Source organism: Oxyura jamaicensis, assembly GCF_011077185.1.
Source record: "Oxyura jamaicensis isolate SHBP4307 breed ruddy duck chromosome 1 unlocalized genomic scaffold, BPBGC_Ojam_1.0 oxy1_random_OJ106552, whole genome shotgun sequence".
NCBI lineage: Eukaryota > Metazoa > Chordata > Aves > Anseriformes > Anatidae > Oxyura > Oxyura jamaicensis.
This window is the reverse complement of record NW_023303235.1, coordinates 31624-55798: the sequence shown is the minus strand read 5'-3', so window position 1 is coordinate 55798 and position 24175 is coordinate 31624. Positions and strand designations below refer to the sequence as shown.

Genomic DNA, 24175 nt, shown 5'->3' with positions numbered 1-24175 from the left:
CCCCCCCCCCCCCCCCCCCCCCCCCCCCCCCCCCCCCCCAAATCAGGGGAAGGAAAGATGAGGCACATTGATTTCTTTTCATGCATGTATATACACTGTTTTCCTGAACAATTCTGTAGCAAGTACACTTGGGAAGGAACACAAAGATATCAGGCAACCCCCCAAAACATTGCTGGTGTTCCATAAATGGGGATTGCACATCCCAGATGCTGCTGAAGAAAGCATCTATGCAAAGTATAGCCCTTGGTTCCAGTGCTTCGTTGTGCAAACAAGTGCTGCAAGCTCAGTCCTGCATCTCAAACTTCCCGTACCCCTAAAGATGTCTTTCCTCTGCTGGGCTATCTTTCTCCAGAGTAATATGGATTAGTATGTTTCTCATGCTGTTATTTTTGTGGGGATGAAATGGAAGAAACCCACAGTTCAGTCTCTCTGTCAGTTACTCTGTTGCCCTGCACCTTGTGGAGTCACTACACGAGTGGAAGTCAGGTACTGTCAGTCCCTTTTGCAGTTGTGTGTAGCTGCTCTGAGTGCAGGTGGCCTTTGCCGCCCAGAACGTTTTTTGTTGTCAGTGGCAAATTTTTCCTTCTGTCATTCTCTGCTCGTGCCATCAACTTAAGTGTTTCACTTGACAGACGGGACTAGGAGACAACCGTAGCAGTTAGTACAGATGCAAAAGTTTTCAGTCTTTCACCACGGAAACGTACTGTCTGCAGAAAGCCTTCTGTAGTAAATTAATTACCATGCAGCACCTGTTGGTGCTTCTGGAGAAGGAATTGGTGTTTTCTGGGATACCACAGCATAATTTTCCTGTTGTCTGTGTAATCCCCTCCAGACTCTTTCCATGCCTATTTTGTGAAGAGTAACCAGTCTCTCATGACTATACCACAAAACACAATAGCATGTTAGAGATCTTGGAGCTTCCTCAGTCGAACAGGTATACTGAAGCTGATACAATGCAGCACAACATCTGGGTATGCTAATTTGGTACCCACAAGGAGCACAGCTGTGGTTGTTTCTTTCAGCAAACTATCACTTCAGGTACAGCCATCTGCTGGTACAGCTGTTCTGCAAGGGAAGCACAGGCACCATGGTCTCTACCCCACGCTTCATTGCATGACAAATGTGTCCACTTCAGAGGTCCTGAGCCTGGTTTCTGCTTCAGGGTCTTTTCCTTTCCTGCCTCCTGACAGGATGCAAGAGGTTCACCCCAGGCATTTTGCAGTCTGATTTTTCCCCTCCTGAACAGCCCTGTTGCAGAGAGAACGCTGCTACTTCAGTATCAGTGGGTAAAATTTCACTCAGACTCATTCTGTTTGCGGTAACTGTGGTGCTCTCAAAGAAGCTCCAGAGGATCTCCTTGTCTCTGGACCTACTCTGTGTATAGTGGCGAAGGAACTATAGGAGGGGATCCTGTTTGCTTGATCTTACTGGGTAATGAGACCCTTGTACCCTGTAGGCCTCTTAGGAAACCCATTTTCTCCAAAGATGGTTATGTGTAAATTGCAGGTCTGTGCACCCAACATTCCTCCCAGCCATACCTACTCCTAGGTGCATAAACTAGAACGAGAAGTGTATGTAAGTGTACATAGGTGGTGAACTTCAGCCAGCTGCTTGACAAAGGGGGAGTGGGGAAGCTGAACTCCTGAAGGGGAGCAGAACCCTTTTGCCCACCCACACTTGCTGTTCTGTCAAGTATTGCTGGGGTTCCACCATGCCATTTTTAAAATGTTAATAACATCTTTAGACAGAAAGTGATGTTTTGATTTTTTTCTATTACAATAAAAAAGTACAGCAATTTCCTGTTTGTGTGTATGTGTCCACGCAGCTACCCAGCAAAGGCAGCTCACCAGAAATCTGCTTCACGCCGTTCCCAGCTGGAAATGGCAGGCTAAGAAACCATCCCAGCAATTTGTGCTGTGTACCGCCAGTGGAAGTGACAGTGGCCACTGCTCTTTGCTAGGACTGGTCGTGGGCAATATTTTTATTTAAATCTGGGGACATTTTACTTCTACAATCACTGTGGTATGTTAAAATCCCTCTTCTGAGGGCAGGCAGAGCTTGGATGAGCTGAATAAAGGTCAGGCAGCAGGTGGTTTGTCAGCACAGATTTTGTACAGCCAATGCTCATTTAAATGTTCAAGAATGAAATACCTGATGTGTGCTGTTAAAGAAGAAGCCCAAAAGAGCTTAAGCATAACAAAAGGCTCTATTTTTTTTTTTCTCCTGCCTGTCTCAATGCTGCTATTTTAAAAAGGAAGAAAGAACCCTTAAGAAGCAGGCTTCATGCCTGGGTTCCTCTGGAGCTGCAGAGGGCATACGGGTGAGGGTTATGTAGCAGCGTCCATCATGCCTCTGCTGGCAGGCTGTTAAAAAATAGAGGAAAGATGGGGCGTTGGGTAAGAATTTTTTTCAATATGGGCTTTTGGACACTTACTGATGGCATCCACACGCTGAATCACAGTTTGCTGTTTGTACAGCAGTCTCTATGGGTGTAATAGGGTTAGGGGCTTTAACTAAGGTTCATGGTTGTGGTGATTTTGGTCTATTCTTCAGCTGGGGTGCTGGTTTACAGAATCACAGAATCATCTAGTTTACTTTCAAGTATTAGCCCCAGGTAAAATACCTGGGAGTGAGTACAACGGGCAGATGTTGACCATAACACCAGCCCTAGTCAGAAGGTACAGTGCTCACAGACACTGTCAAAACTCGGACCAAAATACCTGCTCTTGCTGCTGGTTATGGAGCTTTCATCCACAACGGCTATTGCTGTCCAAGTTGCAAGCAAAGGAATGCATCAAGGGCAGGCTAAGCGGGTCTCTGAAGTACTAAATAACTGGAACAGCTGCAGTGGCTTGTTCTCAGAGCTAACCCAGGTCATTTTTGTGCTCTCGGGGAAACCACAGTGGCACAGGCCCTCAGTGGCTGATGGTAGATGTCAATAAAGGTGCTGAGGGAGATGGTTTGGCATGCCGTAGGCTTGGAAAGACTTTGTTAAGCAGCACGATGGAAATAATAAGCTGGAGAAAGCACAGCAGGTAGGTCAGATTTTGGAAAGCTCTATCGGTGGCTTAAAACCAGTTTTGTAGGCATGCAGAAAACCGCAAGCTGACCAGTGCCTTGGTGGCCCTCCTAATCCAGCAGGTGCTGCGGGCTGGCAGTGCTGGAGTGTCACACAGAGCTGCTCCTGCTCCCGGGAACCGAGCGGGGACAGGTCTACGGAGGTGCCTTTTTGAGGGCTGTCTCCTGCCCCATGGGGAAAGATGAGTCTCAGCTGGGTGCTGGAGAAGAAAGGTGCCCGTACACGCATCCTCTGCAGCAGAAGCCTGTGTTGGCCTCAGATGCCAAGGTGAGATAGCACAAAGATCCCAGTGGAGACCACGTCCTTTTCATTAAATCCAGACCCAGATGTGGTTGTGAGCCTGCCTTCTTCCTCATGCTGTAGATAGAACGTAGATGTGCAGGGGTATGTTTTTAGTCCAGCTGGGTGAAGGGGTGAGCACCCAGCTTGTGCAAGCACAAGGTCAGCCAAGAGACTGCAAAGAGATGGTGGTGTCCTGGAGTCCTCAAGGGGAGCAGGTTGGCCCTAAATAACTGTGAGGCTGAGCACAAGGTTTGGGATGCCCTATGGGAGCAGCCAGGAGGACAGACCATAGGGGCAGCCTGGGCTGCAGCGAGAACCAAAGTGCTGCCACATCTCCAGGGCCGTGAGGGGAGCGAGCTGGCAGTTTTTCCCAGCACCATGCCTCTTCCAGTCAGACAGGGGAAGTCTTGTCCTCGTACCGTGTTGTGGCTTATAAACGAGAAATGGCTTGTGTGTCTGAACGCCGGGAGTTCGCTGTGCGTCTGACTCCATGGCTGTCTTTTGAGAGCCCTGGGATTTAGGGCATGGTTGCGCTGCCCGGAAGACAGGTGTATGTGTAATTGCACATAGACAACCCCTATAAAGGACCATAATCCTAAAATCAAATCCCAAAGCACCCTGGACCAGCTGCCCGAGGCCTGACACAGCTCGCCGCCGAGCCCTCCCCCGCAGCCCCGGCCCTGGCAGCCACCACAAGATGGCGCCGCGGCGCGGTCCCGCCCCCGGCCGCCCCCGGGCCGCCGGGCGGGCTGGCAGAGGGCGGCCGCGGGGATGGCGGCGGCGCGGGGCCGGGTGCTGTGCCTCTTCGACGTGGACGGGACCCTGACGCCGGCCCGGCAGGTTAGGGGGGCCGCCGGGTGGATGGGGCGGGAGGGGGGGAGCCGCCTGTCGGCTATTTCGGCCCCGCGGGCGGCGGGCTCACCCCCGTCTGCCTCCCGCTCCCGCAGAAAATCGAGCCCGAGGTGGACCGGTTCCTGCAGGAGCTGCGCGGCAGGGTGCAGATCGGCGTGGTGGGCGGCTCCGACTACTCCAAGATCGCCGAGCAGCTGGGCGAGGGGGATGAAGGTGAGAAGCATGGGAGCCCGCCCGCTTCGGTAGCCCCGCACTGGGGGTCCCGCTTGGGTGTAGGGGCTCACGCGTGCCCCAGATCAGCAACGGGACCCCGCGGCTGCCCGTGGGCTGCTGGACGCGCCCAAGGAGCCGCCGCACGAAGCCCGGCTCCCGCTGCCCTTCGGAGAGCCCGGCGGGCAGGGATGCTCCAGCCCACGCCGCCAGCCCCGCTGTTGGTCGCGATCCAGGGCCGCAGTCGCTGCCGGAGCTCCCTCCAGGCTCCTGCGGCTCTTGGCAGCCCTTGGCGAATGTAGTCCGCCCGTTAGCTATGCGACGGGTCGCTGGCTGCCTTCAGAGCCCGAGCGGATGGGAGGAGAGGCTGCCCAAGCCGCTTGCCAGCGCACCCGCAGCATCACCAGCCCCGCAGGGGACAAGCCGGGCGCCAGCCGGGCAGGACGCGAGGCAGAGGATGGACCGGGAGGGCAGGGCAGGCAGCCTCTCCTCCCTCCAGCTTGTTTTCCATCTCTCAGATCGATGGCAAACACGCAGCCGAGTTCTAAGGTCCTTCTTCTGCCTCATTAGCAGCGATGGGCTGCGTGGCTCGGGGGAGCGTGGCACCGACGGCTGAGTCAGCAGCACTGTGTTTACTGCTGCCAGGAGGGGCCGGAGTTAGATAACCAATAACTGCATCACCGGAGCACCCCGGCAGCGGGTAACGCGCACGTGGCTGAAAGCCTGACGTTTTGGCGCTCTTATCTTCCGTCTGCCACTGATTCGGTCTGTGACCCCAGTCAGGTCGCTTCCTCCGTCTGCGTCAGCTGCCCCCCTGCCTGCTGGAGATAGCGGCTCTCCCGCACGCGGGGAGCTCTGAGGGTCGCCGCCTGCGTGCTGGGCGCCGTGAGACCTGCGCTGTGAAGGCGCCTGGAGGAAAGCACGCTGGGTCCTGGATCCAGCCAGCGCTTCTCTCTCTGTTTGGCCCCTTTTCCTAGCCGAGGGCTGAAGCAGCATCCATTTTTTCTCTTTCCTCCCTTTCAGTCGTCAGTAAGTTTGACTACGTCTTTGCAGAGAATGGCACCGTGCAGTACAAGAATGGGCAGCTGGTCTCCAAGCAGGTAGGCCGGCTCCTCGTGCAAACACAGCTCTCCTTCCTCGTCCCTGCGTTCCTGAGCGCCACGGGGAGCGGTGCCTGCCTGCATGCAGGTGGGCAGCCTCGTCTTCCCTCCCCAGCAGCCAGATTTGAATGTCCCATTCCTCCTGCTAACGTTTTTGGGTTGGAACAGGGTCTGGAGCCCGTGCTCCCCCACCTGTCACGTGGCCGGTGGGTTAATGGTTGTCCAAGGGCCACCGCAGCCATGGCAGCTGCTTAGCCCCAGGAGAGGTTCAGTGGTTTGTGCTCCTGTGGGGCAGAAGAGCCAAGCAACACACACGAGAAAAATTGACCCACTCCTGCTGTTTTATGATCCCCTCACTGCGTACCGTCAACATCTGGTAGAAAGGCCTAGTCCAAAAAAGCCTCGCCATTTTCCTGGGGTCCTTTCTTCCTGACAGAATGGCAGGAACCTCAGCTTTGTGTGTGCTCCTGCATCTTCCTCACTCCCCTTCTCCTCCCGCAGGCCATTCAGGACCACCTGGGAGAGGAGCTGCTGCAGGATCTCATCAACTTCTGTCTCAACTACATGGCGCTGCTGAAACTGCCCAAGAAACGGTAAAGGGCTGAGCCTGTGCAAATGTCTGTTGTATTTCTAGGGAGCTGTGGACCCCAGAGCTGTCGTAAGAACAGCTGAGCTACTGAGCTCATCTTTGCTCCAGGTCTAACAGGTTTTACCGTCGTATCTAGGGGCCCTGTCTAGGATCACTGCCCCCTTGAGCTGGGCACTGTAGGCAAATAATCTAGGCGGGCCTTTCTTCTGGAGAGTCTGCACTGGTTTTTAGCATAATGCCTGCGCTTTCCCCCTCAGATTTTCTTCCCTCAGAAGCAGGGTACAGCTACTGCATGCATCTGATTTAAGACAGTGGTAACAGCTAGTTGCTGGTCAGGGCATCAGGCACTGTTGGTTGTGTAAGGTTCCAGACAGACAAACAACGGGTCTTAAGATGGGAGGTGCAGAGACTAAGCACACAGTCTCATGCTCTGTCTAACCTAAAGTCACTTGAAGCCACTAGTAACGGGGCTGGCCATGCTCTGCAGTCAACCCACGTGTTCCTGCTTGCTTCCCCAGCATGAGATCCTGCAGTTACAGGGTGAGTCGGGTTGGTACACGTGGTCTGAAGGAAAACTGGTCCGCGGCAAGGAAAGAAAAGGGTAGTTTTCCATTGGATCGGCTTGCTCTGTTATCATGTCATTTCTAGATCCAGCAGAAAAAAAAAAAAGAATAGAGGGGAGAAAAAGATGACATGGAAGGGGAGAGCAGAAGGACCTCTTTCAGAGACAGCCTGCAGTTGAACCAGTCTGGGTTCAACTCAGCCCAGACGTCAAAGCACCCCTCAGACCACAGTTTCACCAACACGTGAAGCCAGCACTGCCAAGCAGCTCTGCTCTCCCCTCGCCTCTGGCTGTTTTGTTCCTGCTCTCCCCCTCGTGTCAGCACCAGTATGGTGAACCCGGGGCGAGTGATGGGCTTGAAATTAAGCTGCTGAAAGAAAGTTGCTAAACTGTGATCCAGATGGGTTTCCTGATGTGAGTCACCACGTGGCAACGTGAGCCCTGCTGAGAGGGGCCAGCCTGGTTCCTTGCGACAGGAGCGCTGGCTAAACATGCCCCCGAAACCGTGGGCTGGGACCCAGAACCCTCAAGGCTGTTTGGTTGCTTCACTGCTGTCTGGTTGCTCAACCCAGTGAGGTTTCAGCTCCCGAGTGCCTCTGTGGATTTAGGCTTATGGGATTTCTAACAAAGCAAGGACTTTAACCCACGTCTCCTGAGTCTTGGCCCTGGGCATGGAGCCATAAACCCTCGGTGCTGCAGGGATGCTGTCCGCAGGCTTCAGGCATGGCTGCCTGCGTGCCCTTTCCGCGGGCAGTTCTCTGTGCTGAGAGACAGGAGGGGGAGAGTTTCTCCCCCGGGGTAAGCGCTTTATCACAGAGAAACAGCAGACAGCTGGGAGGGACGTTAGAGGCTTAGGGAGCTCAGTGCTCCTCAGCCGGACAAGGAAGGGGATCTTCCTGCTCCGGGTAGGTTTCCGCAAGAGTTTTAATCTATTTTCAAATCAGCACTGCTGCCGATTTGTTTCTGTTTTGCTCTACGTCGTTCCTGCCCCTCCTGCGCAGCAGTGCTGGTACTTGTCTGAACCCTCGGTGTGCTCTTCCGAGGTGATAAGCCAACAAAACCGCCTGGAGCAAGGAGAGAAGAATGGGAGCAGATTTTGTGCCAGCTTAGTGGCTTGAACCAGCCCACCAAGGAACTGGCGGAGTAGTGGTGCCAGCGCGAGGCGAGGGTGTGAGGCAGGGAGCTGGGTCCTGTTAGTGCAAGCTTTGATAGGAATCACAGCCAAAGGTGCGGGTGTCAAAGGGCACACTGGAAGGCCCTGCAGGGGGCTGCCTGATCTGTGTCTCACAAGGAGGTCTTGATTGCTCATCAGCCTGCTGCAATGAGTTACACTGACCTACTGCCCCGCATCAGCAACGCCTTACACTGACCTGCTGCTTCCCACTGCCCCAAGCTACTGCCAGCCGCACACAGACCAACGCAGGGAACTTCTCTTAAAGGGGTGGAGATGCCACAGTCTCGGCAGGCAGTTGATGCAGTCCAGGCAACAGCTGTCCTTGCAGCTATTACAACATCACAAAATGTTTCCTATTATCTCACCTAAGCCCATTGTTCCCAGCCTGTTTCCAGGGCACAATAACTGTTTGTGCCTCTTCATTTGCAGTCTTTTTATTAAACTGTCCCTTGGAGACCTTCAGGAGCTGTTGAAGCCTGGTCTGTGCCTGCTGAAACAGGGCTCTTGGGCAACCTTAGAAGTTCTTGCACACCTGAAACACGAGCACCCACAAGTGGGCATGGCTCCTCTCCTCCTGCGTGTCCCTGCGGACACTGCATGCCTCTCTGAGCAGCCGTTTCCCTGGAAAAGCCTTTTCTTTTTCTCTCCCAGCCCCTGTAAAGCCCGCCAGTAACCTCGTGCTCTTGCCCACACACAGAGGAACCTTCATTGAGTTTCGCAACGGGATGCTGAACATCTCCCCCATCGGACGGAGCTGCACGCCGGAGGAGCGAATCGAGTTCTCCGAGCTGGACAAGGTACAGGCTGGGTTTGGGCTCACCCTCCCCTTTGGTGGCTTTGCTCTGTTCACAGATCTCGGGTCTGCTGAGCTCCCCCCTTCCTGGGGAGAAGGGAGCCCAGCTACAAGCTGTGCGCCAGGCCGAAACAGGCAGCAAGGTGGAGACAGGACTCGAGGCAGAAAACCCAAGGAGAGACATAAATAAAAGGAAGAATTTCACTTTGTTGGGATCTACCAGTGCAGTGGGGTTGCCAGCAGTATTCCTTGTGCTGTGGGAGGCCCCTTGGGAAGAAAACATGTATTTGACAGGGTGTTTCCTCGTTTACAGTAATCAAAGGTAGAATTCCACCGCAAGCCTCAGAAAAAGCCCTAAACTTCCTAGCCTAGCTCACCCTCCAGGGTGGCCCAGCAGCTGTCTCCTCTCTCCCGCTCTCCCATCCCTAAGAGAGCTGGAACTGAGGGGCTTTTTAGACCGGGAGAGCCATGGCAAATATGCTGGGCAGATCTGCTGCTCCCCGTAGCCTGCTGGAGCTGCCCTGAGCTGGTGTCTGTAGGCAGACATCAAGCAGGGCTGGTCAAAGCTGGTTAAATGGCGTTAAAGCGGCCAGGAGGAGAGGGTCGGACGGGAGGGAACTGATGGCAGTCAGACCACAACGGCCATTCAGGACCCTGAAGCCCCTTGTTCCAGGGGCTCAGAGAAGGTGGGAGGGGGGAGAGTGATCAGAGCAGAGCAACAAGCCAGAGTTGCCCCGGAGACAGCTTACGGTGTATTTCGGTAGAGTGTCAACATCTGATTATCCAAACCCTTCTCTTTCCTCTTCTCCTCTGCAGAAGGAGCGGATCCGGGAGAAGTTTGTGGCAGCCTTGCAGAGGGAGTTTGCTGGCAAGGGCCTGCGTTTCTCTCGAGGTGAGTAGGGGCGGCTTCCCTGGCTTTGCTTTGGCCTCTTTATTGTGTTTCCCTTAAAATCATGGAAAGGGGAGCAGGAATCCAGGCTGTTCCCTTCGGGGGCCCGGCTGGGTGAACGCTGGAGCTGTGCTCCCCAGGGAGACCCTGGTGAGAGCTCAGCAGGCTTCTGTTCCTGGAGAGCCGCCGCGAGGGTGTCACATTCGCATTTGCAGCAGGTCGATGGCAGAGGATAAACCGTGCTGTAGATTTTCCTCTCTGGGAATCATCCAAACCAGCTGGGTTCTGTCCCATGACTTTATCTGTGCCTTATTCCAGTAGGCTGTGCTCAGCCCACCCCTGCGCAGGCAGGAGGTCTGTTCTGGCTCAGGCATCAGCAGCAGGGTTGCCAGCAGAGCTCCGGGCACATTCAGTCCACTGCACAGGCTCCTCGAGGAATGCAGGGGTGTAAGAGAGGAAGGGATCTCATGTTTCTCAGCGCTGGAGTTTTGTTTGGAAGGCTGGCTACTAGGGAAATGTCTTCTTGGCAGAAGAGCTGCCGAGAGGCAGGGCGTTTGCCACCCTGTGCCGTGGCCTTTTGCAGGGCCATGTCTTGGGGTGGAGGCGCACTTTTACAGCCGGCTTACCAAGGGCAAGGGGCTGAAGGAGGGGCTTGAGCAGCCTTGGGAACGTGGTCAGGACGGGTTGGAAAAGGAGGTTAGCTAAGGGATGGGGCTGAAGCCAGAAGAAGACCCTCCACAGAACAGATAGGTGTGTGTAATATAAGAAGGTGCCACGTGGAAATCTAGCCAAAGGGCAAAGGGGGTGACAAGGCCGGGACATGGCATGTGACACTCCACTCTTGATCCCAGTGTCAGACAGTGCTGTCTGGCCCTCTGCTCTTCCAAGGACTTCCATCCTGACAGCCTCGCTATGCCTCTCCCTTTAGTGTCCTGCCGAGTGTAGCCTGTGCTGCCTGCAGCATTGACACAGCCCGTTTGTCATAGCAGAGAAAGACAAAGGCCCCGCAGCCGTGTCCCTCGGGCGCAGGGGACAAGAGCAGAACAATGGGCCTTTCTCCCCTGACTTTGGGAAGCCGCCACGCAGAGCCCAGTCCTGTTGTGTAAAAGCACAAAGACAATGGGAGCTGCTGGACCCCAGCTCCTCCGCAGCAAAAGCATCGGGTGTCTCAGGTCAGGCATCCAAAACCAGGGCTGTTGGGGCAAGCTGGCTCTGAGTGCATTGTCCCAGGCTGTGGAGGGTGCAAGGTGATGGCAGATCTTGCTGCAGCTCCCCAGACCCATGCTCTGTCTAGACAAGGGACGGTGCTCGGTGTCCCCGACACCAGGCCTCCCTCCCCTCTCCAATTTCCTTACCCATTCCAGCTGGCATCAGGAGCCCTCCTTGCTGCCCAGCTCTTTATGAAAGGACAGAACACAACGAAATGCAGCATTCTTCATAGGTAAATGGCTGTGGATGCAAAAAAAAAAGGGGGAGACTCTTAATGAGGACACTGTTCTGTTCTGGGAAACGGGCAACCAAGCTTAGTTCCTGCTCTTCTGTAGGAGAGCACTTGATCTCACAGGGCACTTGCTCCCTGGAGTACTGCAGAGCCTTGCCCAGGGCAACCTGTCCTTCCTGAGGGGCCAGCACCAGGGAAGGACCCCCAGACCAGCAGGGACATCTCAGCTAGCCAGAGCACGGCATCTGTATGTGTGCTGCTCAACAGCCTGGGGGATCAGCACCTCTCCTCCAGCAGGGATCCTCCCCTGTGGGTCACCCCCTTCCCAGGAGAGGCAGGATTATTATTTGTGAAGAAAGAGAGTGGGAAACTCCAGGGCTGCTGGCGGCACCCCACGTGAAAGCAAGAGGAGCGGGGATCTGAACTGGTGGGGGGAGGCACATCCCGGCTCACATCCCTGTTCCTCCTGACTTCAGCGAGACCAGGACATCCGTGTGCCCTCGGTCATGTTCTGAGAGGAGCGTGTCCTCTCTGTGTTGGAGCAGGGATAGCACAGGGGCAGGCACTGCCTTGGAGCTCCCCCAAAAGGCAGCAGCAGTGCTGGGATAAATTTTGCCTGATGAGGACCAAGGGCTTGTTTCTCACCCGTTTACGAAATACGATGGCGGTGCGTGCACGTGCACACGTACGCGTGCTCTCCAGGAAAGCTCCCCTAGTGCCGTACGCGGGGTTTGCTGCGTGTGTGCAGGGTGCCAGGAGCTCCAGGCCCTGCAGGGTGAAGCAGCACCGGAGCAGTGGTTTAGAAGAGGCAGTGACGTCTGTGCAGGAGCCTAGGAAGTGCTTTGTGCCAGTTTCTGCTAACGTGCTTTGTCCCCTGCTCCCCCCCCGTGGGGACAAAGGACACGCAGATGCTCTCTGCGAGGCGTAACCCCAGATCTCCTCCAGCAGGTGCCTCTTACAGCCCCTGCCGGCTTCCCCCTGCAGCCCACTGTTGCCTGCGTGGCCGCAGTCACGGGGCCGTGCTGCTGTCACCCAGCCCTGCTGATGTCACTCGGCCTGTTGTCATGGGAACAGCATCTGCCACCCTCCCAATTCCGTGCCAGAGCCACAAGGCAGAGCTGGTGCCTGGCCGCTGCGTGGGGAGGGCTCCCCGCTCGCATCCAGCCCTCTCCCGGGGCAGGGGACACCCCCCCATGTCCCCACCGCGTTGCTGACGCCCTCCCTCCCGCTGGCAGGAGGCATGATCAGCTTTGACGTCTTCCCGGAAGGCTGGGACAAGCGCTACTGCCTCAACGTGCTCGACGACGAGAGGTTTGACACCATCCACTTCTTCGGGAACGAGACGACCCCGGTGAGTACGCCCCGCACGCCCCACAGACGGCTGCTTCCCCTCCCCGGGCCTGGCTGCCCACGGCACGGCTCCTGCTGGAGGCCGACACAGACCTCCAGTGGTGCCCGGGGGAGAGATGCTCCCCGTGGCGAGTGTTTGCAGCCGCCGGGTCGTGCAGAAATTCATTTGTGCCGCACTGTGCTGGGGAGCGGGTCCAGAGCTCTGCTGGGCCAGGACCTTCCCCAGCCTTTCTGTGCTCGCTCCTCCCGTGGCACTGAAGAAGGGACGCAAGAGGGAGGGAGCAGGGCTCTGTACAGCCCCCCTGCTGCCCACGTGGATAACAAAGCTGGCTTCCAAGAGCCTCAAAGCCCCAGCAGCCCGTTCCCAGCAGGGTCCCTGCCTGCCACAGCTGCTGGTGCTGCTGGCTCCCAGCCCGGCCCCGGGGAGGCTGCGCTGCAGCAGCAAATGGAGGCTCCTTACAGGACAGAGCGCGACGTGGAGGCGGCTCCGGTGAGACTCTGCTAACGCTTTCCCTGTTCTCTGTTCCCCTGCAGGGAGGGAACGATTATGAAATCTATGACGATCCCCGGACAGTGGGGCACAGCGTCCAGTCCCCCCAGGACACGGTCCAGCGGTGCCGCGAGATCTTCTTCCCAGAGAGAGCTAATGAGTACTGACTGTGAGGGCACAGCAGCCCTCTCCCCCTCTTTCTCCCCCCACGAGGAAAAGCACCTTCATTTGAGGAATCTGCTCAGGGTTAGACTGAAAAACACTTTCCGGAGCTGGTCAGGGGTTAGCTAACGTGTGAGTGCGGGTGGGCGTGCAGGAGGGGGCCTCTGTTGATCAGCCCTTCGGCACGCCCCGCTCATGGCTGAGGTTTGTGGGACCTGGCAGTCCGTCCGCCAGCAAAACTCTCTTGCCAGCCTGGGCCTCGGCGGGCAGCAGTACCTGCCCGCGGGACCTGAACGCGTTGGAAGGGGCCATTCATAGCCGCGTGTGCATGTGTGTGTGTTGTTTGTGTCCATCTGTCCGTCCTTCCCCTTCCTCCTTTCTTCTCTTTTTCGCTCTGTTTCTCTTCACGCTTCTGCACAAGGGGACGTGCATCTGACGTTCCTCCCCCTCTGCCCGGGAAGGTGGGTCTGCTCAGGCTCCGGGCAGTCGCTGGAGCTGCTCCAAAGAGAAGGGCCGATGAGGCAGTCAGCTCCGAGCCTCGCTTAGGAAGGGGAGCACGTCCTGGCAGCTTTTAAATGTCTCCAGCGAGGAGACTCCACAACCTCTCTGGGCAACCTGTGCTGGTGCTCAGTCTTCCCATCTGCGTGTCCATGGGGACCAGGACACGCCAAATCTAGTTCCTGGTGCGAACGGAGATGGAGACCAAACAATGCCCTCCAAACCTGCTTTTCCGCCCCGTCTCCTCCCAGGCACTCAGTTTATGTGGTCACCTTTAGGGAGGCAAGTTCCCCAGTGCAGCTGCCCCATGTCTGCTCTTCTGGGTCTCGGTGGGTAGCAAACCCAAACCTCAGCCTTTATTCCTGGCTGTTAGGAGCCCCTCGCCACTCCCTGCCAGTGTCACGGCCGCTGACGCCTGCCTGTTGCTGTCCCATGGTCCTGTTTCCTCTAGCTTTTTATCCCGCTTTCCTCGCACCCCGCACCTGTCCTCGCAGCCCCGTTGCTCTTTGCCTCCCCCCCAGGATCTGGGCCTCAGAAAGTTTCTCAGCCGCTCCCGCCTAACCACGGGACCAAGCTGCTCAGGCGAGACGCTCGGTGCTCCTACGCCCAGGGCAGGGCTCCCACGGCGCCACGGGCACAGCCCCGAGGGGACTTTGGTTCTGCTGCCCGGCCGCGCTCGCACGAGCAGGGGTGCTGTATGCCCAGCACTGTCGGGGTGCTTTCTTCTCCGTGTGGCGGCACCTCTTGAATTCAGCACGTCAGGTCTGTAACGCATCAGATTTGCATGAGTGCAGCGGTCTGCCTGGCATCCAGAAATCCCCAACAAATGCACAAATTCCTCCCTCTGCCCAGACAAAAGCTGTGTGGGAGAAGAGGGCCTGTTGGAGAAGCCTGAATGCAGGGGGCCCTCTTCACAGGCCACTGTCTTGGCCCTGCACTGCAGCCTTCGTGGAGGAATTGTATTTTGTGGTTCCTCTTTGGCTTTCACTGAGCATCAGGGTATGTGTGGGTGTTTGTTTTTGGTTGGTTGGTTGGTTTTGGTTTATTTCCCTTGTAAATCTGTTCCAAGTCAGCAGGGTCTCTGGAGAGCTCGGTGGTGGTGAAGGTGCAGGACACCGTGGTGGCCCTGGGGGCTGAGGTGACCTCCCTGTGGAGCCACCCCGGGGCCATCATGCTGTGAGTCAGGGGGACAACCTGCTTGTCTTGCTATAGCTCTGGCTGGGTTCTTTGGGGCTTCCCAGAGGCAGAGAGGTGCCTGCTGCCCTCTGGGGCCCGGGAGGCCCCCACGCGCCTGTCCCATAGCGTGACCCCGTGGGGGTTTCTCCCACACGTGTGCGTGAGCGAGTGGATGCGGCGGGCCCCGTGGCGGGGACCGTGCTGCCGTACGGTTCTGTGTCTGCGTGAGGCGGTGGCTCCTGTCTGACTGGTACCAACTGTTAAATGAGAAATATATTTAATTAAATATATATATATATAAATCAATCCTATTAAAGCCCCAACGTGCAGCTGTCGGAGCGTGTGCTTTGTATGGACTGTGCTGTGCCCTCAAGCGCTGTGTGCAGGTGCAGGTGAGTCACAGGAAGGGACGTCAGGGTGAGGTGCGTGGTGGGGATGTGGTGAGCCCGCCTGGGGAAAGCCCTGCGTGCCCCAGGTCCCCTGCCCGGGCAGCTGGCAGCGTCCCGCCCCGCCACACACACACACAAAGAGGCAGGATCAGCAGGGCTCAAGGGAAAGTCACTTTTAATGGTTTATTGCCAATGTTACAAAGGTTGACACAAGGTCAGACAGGCGGGAACCACACCAGAGTTGTAAAAACACCAACGAGTCTAGGGTTGTAGTTTATTTTCAAAAAAAAAAAAAAGAAAGAAAGAATAATAATAATAAAAATCAAACAGTTTGTCGTGGCCAGGCTGACTGCCCGGGGCCCGAGCCAGCACAGAACGGGGCAATCCCTACCTCTGGGTTCGGGGCAGCACGAGGTGCAACCAGGTCCTGCAGCCCCCAGCCCCCCGTGCCCGTTCCCCCCCGGGGCCGCAGCAGCCCACCTGGCCAGGGCATGGCGGAGAGGACCGAGAACGAATTTGTGCTTTATATACGAGACCCTGTCTACACCGAGGCGTTGGCGCAGGGAGCGACCAGAGGAAGGCGCGCCCGTGTTCGCCCCATGGCCACCTAAAATCCCTTCAGCCCCACGGCAAGCTACGGACGCGCACACACACACACACAGGCACACACGGGACAACGGGGGTCCCCACGGGGGCTGGGGTGACGAGGGGAGGGAGAGGAGGAGAAAGCCATCTCCCAGAACCAGCTCCGGTCCAAGGGCAGTGCGTTGCCGGCCCCTCCGTGGCACACAGAAAAGACACAGCGCTGAGCACCACGGGGCCCTGCCAGCGGGCATTTTTCCCTTAAAACTCATTTTTTCTTCCTTTAAGCCACTTTTTTTTTTTTTTTACTGTAGTACTGAAGTGGTTTGACTGAACAAAGGTTTAACTCCCAGGGAGGGGGGGTTCAGCCGGGACCCACCGTTTCGGGGCAGCACGGTGCTGCCCGATGATGCTCTGACGCTCTCCTCGGCTGCATCCTGCCGGCCCTGCACACCTGGCCCCCAAACCCTGAGGCACCACGGAGGAGAAAGGAAACCAAACCAGTGCTTGCCCGCAGGCCCCGTGTCGGGGCAGAGCCCGCTTCTCCCGACGCCCGCTCCTCCACGGCCTGAGCTGGCAGTGACAGAAACACACACCAAAAAAATGAGGTGGGATCGGGTCACCCTTTTCCCAAGGAGCCGCATGGCTGAAGCCCAGCGAGGGGAACGGGGTCAAGAAAGGGCTCGGCCGTCCCTTCCCAGCAGTGATACGCTGTAAGGATGGGGGCGTGGGGCTCGGGGCTGCCCCCGGAGCTGGTGGGGGGGCTGCAGGGAGGGCTCTGCTTTCCCCGTCCCCCTCGAAAGACAGTTACAAACACACAAAGAGAAAGGAAACCGTAACCTTAGAAAAGACACCGAATGCAGACGCCTGCGTGCTGGGGGGCGGCCCCGGCCTCGCCGCCAGCTCGGCTCCCCCCGCGCCCCCTGCAAGCGGCCATCGGCCCCCCCCGGGCGCCTAGGAGCCGATGATCTGGCCGGACCACGTCTCGTGCTTCGTGTGGGGTGCCAGGTTGGTGAGCACCACCTCCACCGCCTGGAACTTCTGGTTCTTGGGAGGGATGGGGCACACCTTGTACGTCACCTCGTCCCCCTCCACCGGGACGTACTCGCCCTCGATGCTACGGGAGAGGAGAGGGGAGGCGGTGGGACCGGGGCCGAGAGCGGGACCCTGTCCCTGAACCCCCCAGCACCGAGGAGGGCACCCAACCCAGGAGCTGCACCTTGGGGGAACAACCCACCTCCACCTTTCAGGGACAGAGCATCACCTGTGCCGTATCACCTACGGAGACAGCATCACCCCAGCCCACGGGTGTCCCCCAAGCGTCCCCGGGGTGACCCGGTGCCACGCGGACTTACTCAGACACGTGGACGAAAATGTCCTCTGTGCCGTTCTCCGGGGTGATGAACCCGTGGCCCTGGGAGCGCGAGAACTGCTTGCAGACACCCTTGAAGATGGGCCCAGCGGAGGCACGCGCCGTCCTGCGGGAGGGAAGGGACAGAGGCACCTCAGCGGTGGCTCGTGGCCACCAAATGGCTTCTCCAGGGGTAGGACCCAGCCACGTGCCGGGTACTTACGCGGAGTAGGTCCTGGTCCTCTTGGTGGGCAGCGGGCTGGGCAGGTCCCGCAGCAGGAGGTTGCCCCGCTCCCAGACGCGGCTGCCCTCGCGCTGGAAGGGGAAGGTGGGCCACACCGGGGACTTGGGCGAGTGCAGGGGCGGCACCGCCGGCGGGGCGCCGGGCTCCGACGACATGGCGGGAGCGGGGGGCTCCTCCGTCTTGGGGGTGGGTGGCGGGGAGGGGTCTGCTGCCTGCGGCCTGGAGGGCGAGGGGGGGCGGTTACAGGTGTCTGCTGAAAGGGTGAAGGGGATCCAAAACCAGGTGCCTCTACCCCGGGGCTCAGCCGTGTCCTTCGCCCTGAGCTGGGGACCCTGGCACCCCACAAGTGACCCCCCCTCCCTGCCACCCCTCAGCCCCTCCAGCCCCACCAGGGCACGTGCTGTATTTGGGACTATGCCCGCAGGCACTTCACACGCCAGGGAAAGCCGGAGAGGTTTTAGTCTGCTTTCTGACATCCACAGCCCCCTGAGACGCGGGGGCCTTGGAGGGATGTGCGGAAGGGGGTCACCTCTGCTCCAAAATAAGCAGGTAGCAAGGACACGGGAAAAGGTTTCTGGAGCAGCTGGCGTGCTGGGGAGGGAGCAGGCGGCTCCTGTTCCCCTCGTGCCTTTTTGCTTTCCCTGGCCAGCCTCGGCTCCGCTGCCCCTCGTAGCCCTGCAGAGCCTCACCATGGGCTGGCCTTCACTCTGCGGTCCCACTCGGAGGCACAAGGCCCCGCTGTCCTCCTGCCCTCCCAGCTGCCGTGACACCGGTGCCACCGCTGCGAAACGCGCCTCCTCCTGCGCGTTATCACTGGCGAGGCCTTTCGGCTTCCCCACCAGCTCAGGGACAATGGGGGCCTTAACCCGAATCCCGTGCCCTGAGCCAGCTGTTAGGCTGTGAGACGGGAGCGTTTTTAGAGGCAAAATAACCAGGGCAAGGGGCGCATGCAGCCCCATACTCGGGGACACGCAGCAGCCCAGCAGAATGAGGCGCTCAGGCACCCCAGGGTACTGGGTGCAAACAAAGGGATGAAGGAAACCAAATCCACGGCAAAAAGCAGAGGGGGGACACCGGCACCTCCTCCCCACACCTGCCCCACAGGTGCGGGGATGAAATGGGGGCACCCCAGGAGGCCACCGCTCAGCGTATGGCTGCGCTGCTTTCGCCTTTTGCCGAGGGGAGGCTTCCAGGCGGAGCTGCCAGCCGGGCGCTGACGGGCCAGCACACAAACCCCAGGCCAATTAAGGCAGACAGGCAGGAGACGCGTTGGCTTTTATCTGCAGATCCAAGGGCCCCCTTCATCGCGAGCGGCTGAGAGGTCTGCAGTTTATCAGACGAAATCACTGGCTCCCTCCCTCCTTTTAAACCCAGGCACGCCGGCATGGGTGCTGCCGTGACCCCGTTTAACTCCGCACCCCCCCCAAAGCCGGGCAGGAGCCCTTTGAAGAGGCACCGGCCTCGCTTCTCCTGCTGCCGCCACTCCCCGTTCGTTAGCAGCAGCAAAGAACCCCCCCCCCCCCACGTCACCCACGATACAGATTTAATTGCTTTAATCACCCTCAGCCCGTCGGCCCTCCCACACAGCTCGTCTTTGTGCTCCTTCTCCTCGCCGGGACCCACGGGACAGACAAACGGCTCTGCTGGGGGCCGTCACGCCCCGCTCTGGGACGTGAAGCCTCTGCCACCTGGCTGGGCCGCTGCGTGTCATGCTGCGTGTCCCTCTGTCATCGCCTGGCCCCGGGGCTCCTGAGCATCCCCACCCAGCCGATGTGGGTCATTTTCTCCCCCGTCTGTCCCAGCAAGACCTCACGCGGGCTATTCCCTGCCTCTCCCTACCACGTTTTCCCCATCCCCAGGGACCGCCGGTGCCTCTGGTTTAGTACCCAGTGAGTTTGTAGGTTCACCTCCCCTGTCAAGTGCAAAAAACCTGCATTTCTGAAAGAAAGCCCGGCTCCGCAGCTGGCAACTGGCAGCCACCTCCCCGCTCCTGCCAGGGCACCTGGTGGCCAACGCGATTTTCCGGCCCACCACCACCCCGGGGGGGCTGCCCCCAGCTGCAGCCGTGCTCCGTCCCTCCAGGTGCCGGAGTGTGGCCCGAGAGCTGGACACAAAATGACAGGTTTTAGCTTTTGGGCTTAATTCACGCGCTGGAGAACTCCAAGGACCCAGAAAGGGCTTCTCGTGGGGGCTGTACTAAGGGGTGGGAGCCAGCAGGTTGCCTACGGACAGAGGTGAGGTTTATCCATCCTCCCGTCCTCAGAGGAGGAAGGCAGCCCCGGCGTCTCGCAGGTTTTTATAAATGCTGTCTCTGTCCGATGCTAATGAAAGCCTCTTTGCCCCCCGCCCCCCTTCTTTTTTGGTTACCGGATCATGCCATTAAGAGCTAAATTACCAGTCAAGCAATTTCCTTCACGTACCCTGCATGCTAAAATCCCCTCCGCCGAGATGAATTGCTATAGGAAAAAGAGCCCAGGCATTTTCTGGGAATACACATTTAAAGCTTCCCCTCCCCATCTAAGCCAATCACACTGCCAACTCCAAGGATCTTTGCTGAGATAGTCTCGCCTACGATACAGCCTGGTTAGCGCTAAAATATGAATGTCACCTTTAGGGATTGATTATAAAAAGCTCCCTCAGTCGGTGCTCTGCAGCCGGGTTCTTGGGAAGGCCATGGGGAGAGCAGGGCGGCTGCTGGAAGCCAAGGGGAAGCAGGAGGAGAAGCCATCATGGAGGCTTGATTTACCTTTTCAGCATACATGCATAATCATCGCTCCCAAAGACCAAGTTTGTGGGATTTGGTCGTTTGTGGCTTGGCTGATTTTCAGATTAGAGCAGGGTCTGTTCAAAGACCTCATGCAAATGTCCTCATCCGTGTCCTTCCTCCCTCCTTTGTGGCTCTAACTTGCTGTCTGCAGGAATGAATAGTGCAGCCAGCCCCAAAGAAGCACCGATTCAAGCCCCCATCAGCGGCAGCCCGCTTTACTAAGACAGATTTTTGCCCGCCGCTTCCCCCCCGCTCTCAGCAAACGGAGAGCCGGCTCCCAGCTGATCCCAGCCCTCCGTGGCAAAGCCCCGGCTCTTTGCCCCCGGCAGCAGCGGCCATGCAGCGCTGCCACCCCCGGAGGAGTTATTGTCTCGGAGGCTGGTGGGGAATAAACAAAACGGAGGAGGGAAGCAGCACTTCACCCTCACACCTTTTCCACCACCTAAGGAGAGAAAGAACAACAACAACAAAAAAGCAGCCTTGAAAGCAAACGCCGTGCGTGAAGTTTAACCTCTGGTTACAATAGCCTGGGCGAGCTGGATGGCCGTCGTGTCTCCCCTTACCTCCTCAGCAATTTGGGGCTCCCTGGAGCTGGGGCTTGCAGAGCATCAGCGCTCGGCGGGGACAAGCGCTCCTCCGCTGCCCGGCGAGGAGCAGCACTCTCGCATGTAGCCCGGCTCTGGGGGCTTTCCTCTCGCCGGCTGGCTGGCTGCCGGCTGCCTCCCGACGTCTCTGCGGTGCCTGATGTGTGTATGATGTGCAGCCCGCACACACGCATCCGCACGCCTTCCCTGACGTCAGGGCCAGGCCAGGGGGAGCGGGCAGGTGGGAGGGATCAGGCCGGTCAGCCCCGCGCCAGGCTTGCAGGAGAGGCCGGAGGGGGGCCGGAGGGGCCGGGGGTCAGCACAGAGGGCCCGCATCACGCCGGCCGTGCCTCCTGACACATGCCCACGTCGGTGGCACGGCCGCACACGGCCATGGGGCAGCCCCGCAGGCTGCGGGGACAAGGCGATGGGGGACTGGAAGCCCCAGAGAGGGGTTGAGCCTCTCCCCACATCTCCCCGAGTCCTGCTGCGGGCATTTCTGCCTTTAAAGCGTCACATCCCTAGTGTACAGCAAGCCCCCGTACCAAAAGATCCTTCCTTTCTCTTCTGCCCTGTGCCGACAGGGTGAGCTTGAGAGGGTTATCTCTGCAGGCAGAGGCAGCGTAACGAATCGGCCCGAGACTTTCTCTCCTGGGGGCACGGCGCGGTGCGATCGCTGGCTGCAATGAGGACGGGAATCAATTGTTCGCCGTGTCCGCTGGGGATAGGGCAGGGAGTAATGGGGCTTAAATCGCAAGGAGCAAGATTGATGCTAGGCATTAGGAAACACATTCTAACAGAACAGACAGTTAATTACTCAAATAGATTGCCTGGGGAAGCGCTGGAGTCTCCATCGCTAGAGATTTTTAAAAACAGGCTGGGCAGGCATCCATCGGGGATTTGGGGTGGTATTGGCCTCGTTCTGAAGCAGGAAGGTGGCGTGTCGGTGGGTTCCACCACTGCCCATCACCCTCTGCTTGGGGCTTTTCAAGCAGCTTTCCATGACAAAACACGAGTCCCATTCACTGCCTAAGGATACCACAAGGCTTGTCTGCCCAGTCTGCCCTTCAAAACCCAGCAAAAGAAGCGGAGGAGAAACACAGCCACCTGCTTCAGCCTCTGGTCTGTGTTCCTCCTGAGCTGGCCCATCCTCTCCTGGGGACAGCTCTACCTCCAGCAGACACAGCCAGCCGCGGAAGGTGCGGAGCTGGAAGCAGCTGGAGGCTGGAGGAGTGTTGAGGACGTGCAACATGGGCGTGCCCTCTTCTTCCCCTGGTGTTTCTTTCATATGTGTACAGTGAATATCCTAAACAGCTGTTCTTCCCCGCCTTATTTGTACACCAGGTTAGCTGTGTGCCCAGCTGCGTGTGAAGCAACGCGGACCGAGGTGAGCGTCACTCTGACTCTCCCACGTAGTCAGCAGGGGCTCCCGCAGGGAGCTCGAGGTGCGCTCGGCTGGCAGGTGGCTCTGGGCATGCGCTGCAGTGGAGAAGGCAGGAAGTCTAGAGCATGTTAAAATGATAAAAGGAGACGAGGGGAAGCTTTGATCACGGAGTGGGAGTGGGGGTGCTGGAGACGCCTGCGGAGACAGAAGCAAAGGCAGGAGTGCTGAGGTCTTTGTACGTGAGAGGATACGTAATTCCTTTGGAGTCAATCAAAGCCTCGATGCAAATTGCTGCTCACCTCCTCCAGCGTCCCTGAGCCAGTGTTCCCCAAAAGCCCTGGGAATGTGGAGGCAGAGGAGATCGTAAGCAAAATAATCTGAGGGTTCCTTTCGCTTTCCTCCCAGTTTCTGAGCCTTCAGGTAACTTCAGATTGTGTTTTCAAGTGTCCTCTACAGTCATGAGGATAAGAAATGCCTAGGGTTTTCTCTAAGCAGCAGAAAGATCCTCCTGTGATCTCTCGATTCAAGAAGCTGAGGCTTCAGAAAACAGCCACTGAGATCCATGCTCCCGGATGATGGAAAAGCCCCAGCACAGGGGCTCGGCCCTGCTGAGAGACTATGGGGACTTCACAGTTCTGTACAGAAACATGTGCAGGCCCTGTGGATTCATGGTTATGTCTTGTGTCAGTGCTACTCGGACAAAAAGAAACCACTCAGCAAGACAGGGCTGCTCACACCATCTCCAGCATCAGGGCACCTCAGCTGCAGCATGAAATGCAGTGTGCTGCTGAGTGCAACCCGCGACTGAGTTGAGACAACATCAAGGTTTTATGGGGCAAAGTTTGGCTTTGGTTTGTATTTTTACATCAGAGACAGTGCTTATGACAAGGGCTGCTGGAAATACAGAATTCCTCCAAGGACAAAACCTAGCCAGTAGCAGCCCAACATCCGTCACGTCAGTGAAGCCCCGGGCGTGCACCAGCTTGGGGTCGGAGAGGTTACCTGCAGAGCGGAAGGCATTTCCTGCGGTGTTTGACTTTGCTGGTGGAGGCTGAGAAATCGCCAGACAGGCTCAGCTCTGGTGGTGCTTGTAGCCTGGTGTCTTAAGGCAATGCAGCTCCTCTGACTGCGCCGCCGCCAGCTCTCTCTCCACACATTTGAGTTGTTTCCCCAGAGCAGTATCAGAAATAGTACCTGCAAGTTTTACCAAAATACGTAACGGTGTAGAGAGGGATCCTGTCGTCCTTGTGAAGGAACAGCCTGCAGAGCTCAGCCCTTGTTTGCAATGTGAGAGCTGATACAGGAGGGGTTATGCTCATCCCAGCCCCAGAAAGGGTGTCTCACTTCAGGAGACACCAAAGAGCTAACCACGAGACACACACCAGCAGGAAGGGCGGTCTCACAGACCTACAGCTCACACAGCTGGGATTTGGGGCTGTGAATCAGGCTGAAGGGAGATGCGTTTACTCTGTATGGGGCACCCATCAGACCCTGACGGGGCAGGGCTGCTGGGGACATTAAAAATGTTAGCTCAGGAGTGGGTTAGAAATGCATGTAGGATATGGCTTTGTCCTAATCTACCTCATTCAGTCTTCCATGTTCTCCCAGGAATTCACTCTGTTATTCCCCTGAAACCTTGCCCCTATTTAACCTTATACAGCTCTTACATACAAAATCATCCAGAGTGATTACCTTGCCGATATCAACACATTATCTAACTTCTGCCTCCGAGTGTGATCCCAAGGTTGTTTCTTACCCTGCTGTCAGAAGAGAGGCATGCTCAGCAACTGATCTCTGTTCTGAAAAAGTAGCTGCAGATACCCGCAAAAACTGCACTTTGGCTAAAGGTCAAGCCTAGCACCGACCAACCTGCGTGAGGCCAGGACGGAACAGCAAAGGATGCGGCACGTGTCCCAGCAGAACTGTGCCGTGCTCGGCTGCCACCACGGAGCAGGAGAAAGGAGCCTTTGTGCAGCTCCCTGAAGTAGGACGAGCAGAGCGAGGCGCGCTGCGGATTTGGGTTGAGGTGTCCTGACGGAGCGGTTCCCGCTGAGCTGGCAGAGCGCGTCGCTGAGGCGGCAGAGGCTGCTCCCAGAAAAATGCTGCTCCTCTCAGGGGACAGGGGAAACTTGTCCCTGGACCCCCCTTTTAATACGCACACACCAGGTGTATGCAGACCAGCCATTTAATAATAAAACCGGTAATGTCCTTGTGAAACTGGAATAAC

At 57.4% G+C, this 24175-nt stretch overlaps 2 protein-coding genes and 1 long non-coding RNA gene across 4 annotated transcripts; 1 reads left to right on the top strand and 2 right to left on the bottom strand.

The window, feature by feature from the left end:
• The first annotated feature begins 4038 nt into the window (after positions 1 to 4038).
• Positions 4039 to 13394, top strand: LOC118156938 (phosphomannomutase 1). Its single transcript, XM_035311185.1, has 8 exons — positions 4039 to 4201; positions 4309 to 4426; positions 5447 to 5523; positions 6025 to 6116; positions 8546 to 8645; positions 9458 to 9533; positions 12207 to 12322; positions 12856 to 13394. The coding sequence occupies exons 1-8, from the start codon at positions 4133 to 4135 to the stop codon at positions 12976 to 12978; spliced, it is 771 nt and encodes a 256-aa protein (XP_035167076.1). The 5' UTR covers positions 4039 to 4132; the 3' UTR covers positions 12979 to 13394.
• Positions 13395 to 15910: 2516 nt separating this feature from the next.
• Positions 15911 to 20810, bottom strand: LOC118156939 (cold shock domain-containing protein C2). Of its 2 annotated transcripts, none has more exons than XM_035311186.1 (4): positions 20544 to 20810; positions 17193 to 17432; positions 16974 to 17096; positions 15911 to 16735 (listed from the first exon to the last, which is right to left on the bottom strand). In XM_035311186.1, exons 1-4 carry the CDS (start codon positions 20756 to 20758, stop codon positions 16573 to 16575), a joined length of 741 nt encoding a protein of 246 aa, XP_035167077.1. In that variant the 5' UTR covers positions 20759 to 20810; the 3' UTR covers positions 15911 to 16572. The 2 variants fall into 2 exon arrangements, with proteins under 2 accessions (XP_035167077.1, XP_035167078.1); XM_035311187.1 differs by lacking the exon at positions 20544 to 20810 and adding an exon at positions 18774 to 18820.
• A 1151-nt stretch (positions 20811 to 21961) lies between these two features.
• Positions 21962 to 23978, bottom strand: LOC118156940. Its single transcript, XR_004746497.1, has 3 exons — positions 23705 to 23978; positions 22951 to 23142; positions 21962 to 22143 (listed from the first exon to the last, which is right to left on the bottom strand). It is a non-coding gene; the product is annotated as an uncharacterized LOC118156940 (long non-coding RNA).
• Between the last annotated feature and the right edge of the window lie 197 nt (positions 23979 to 24175).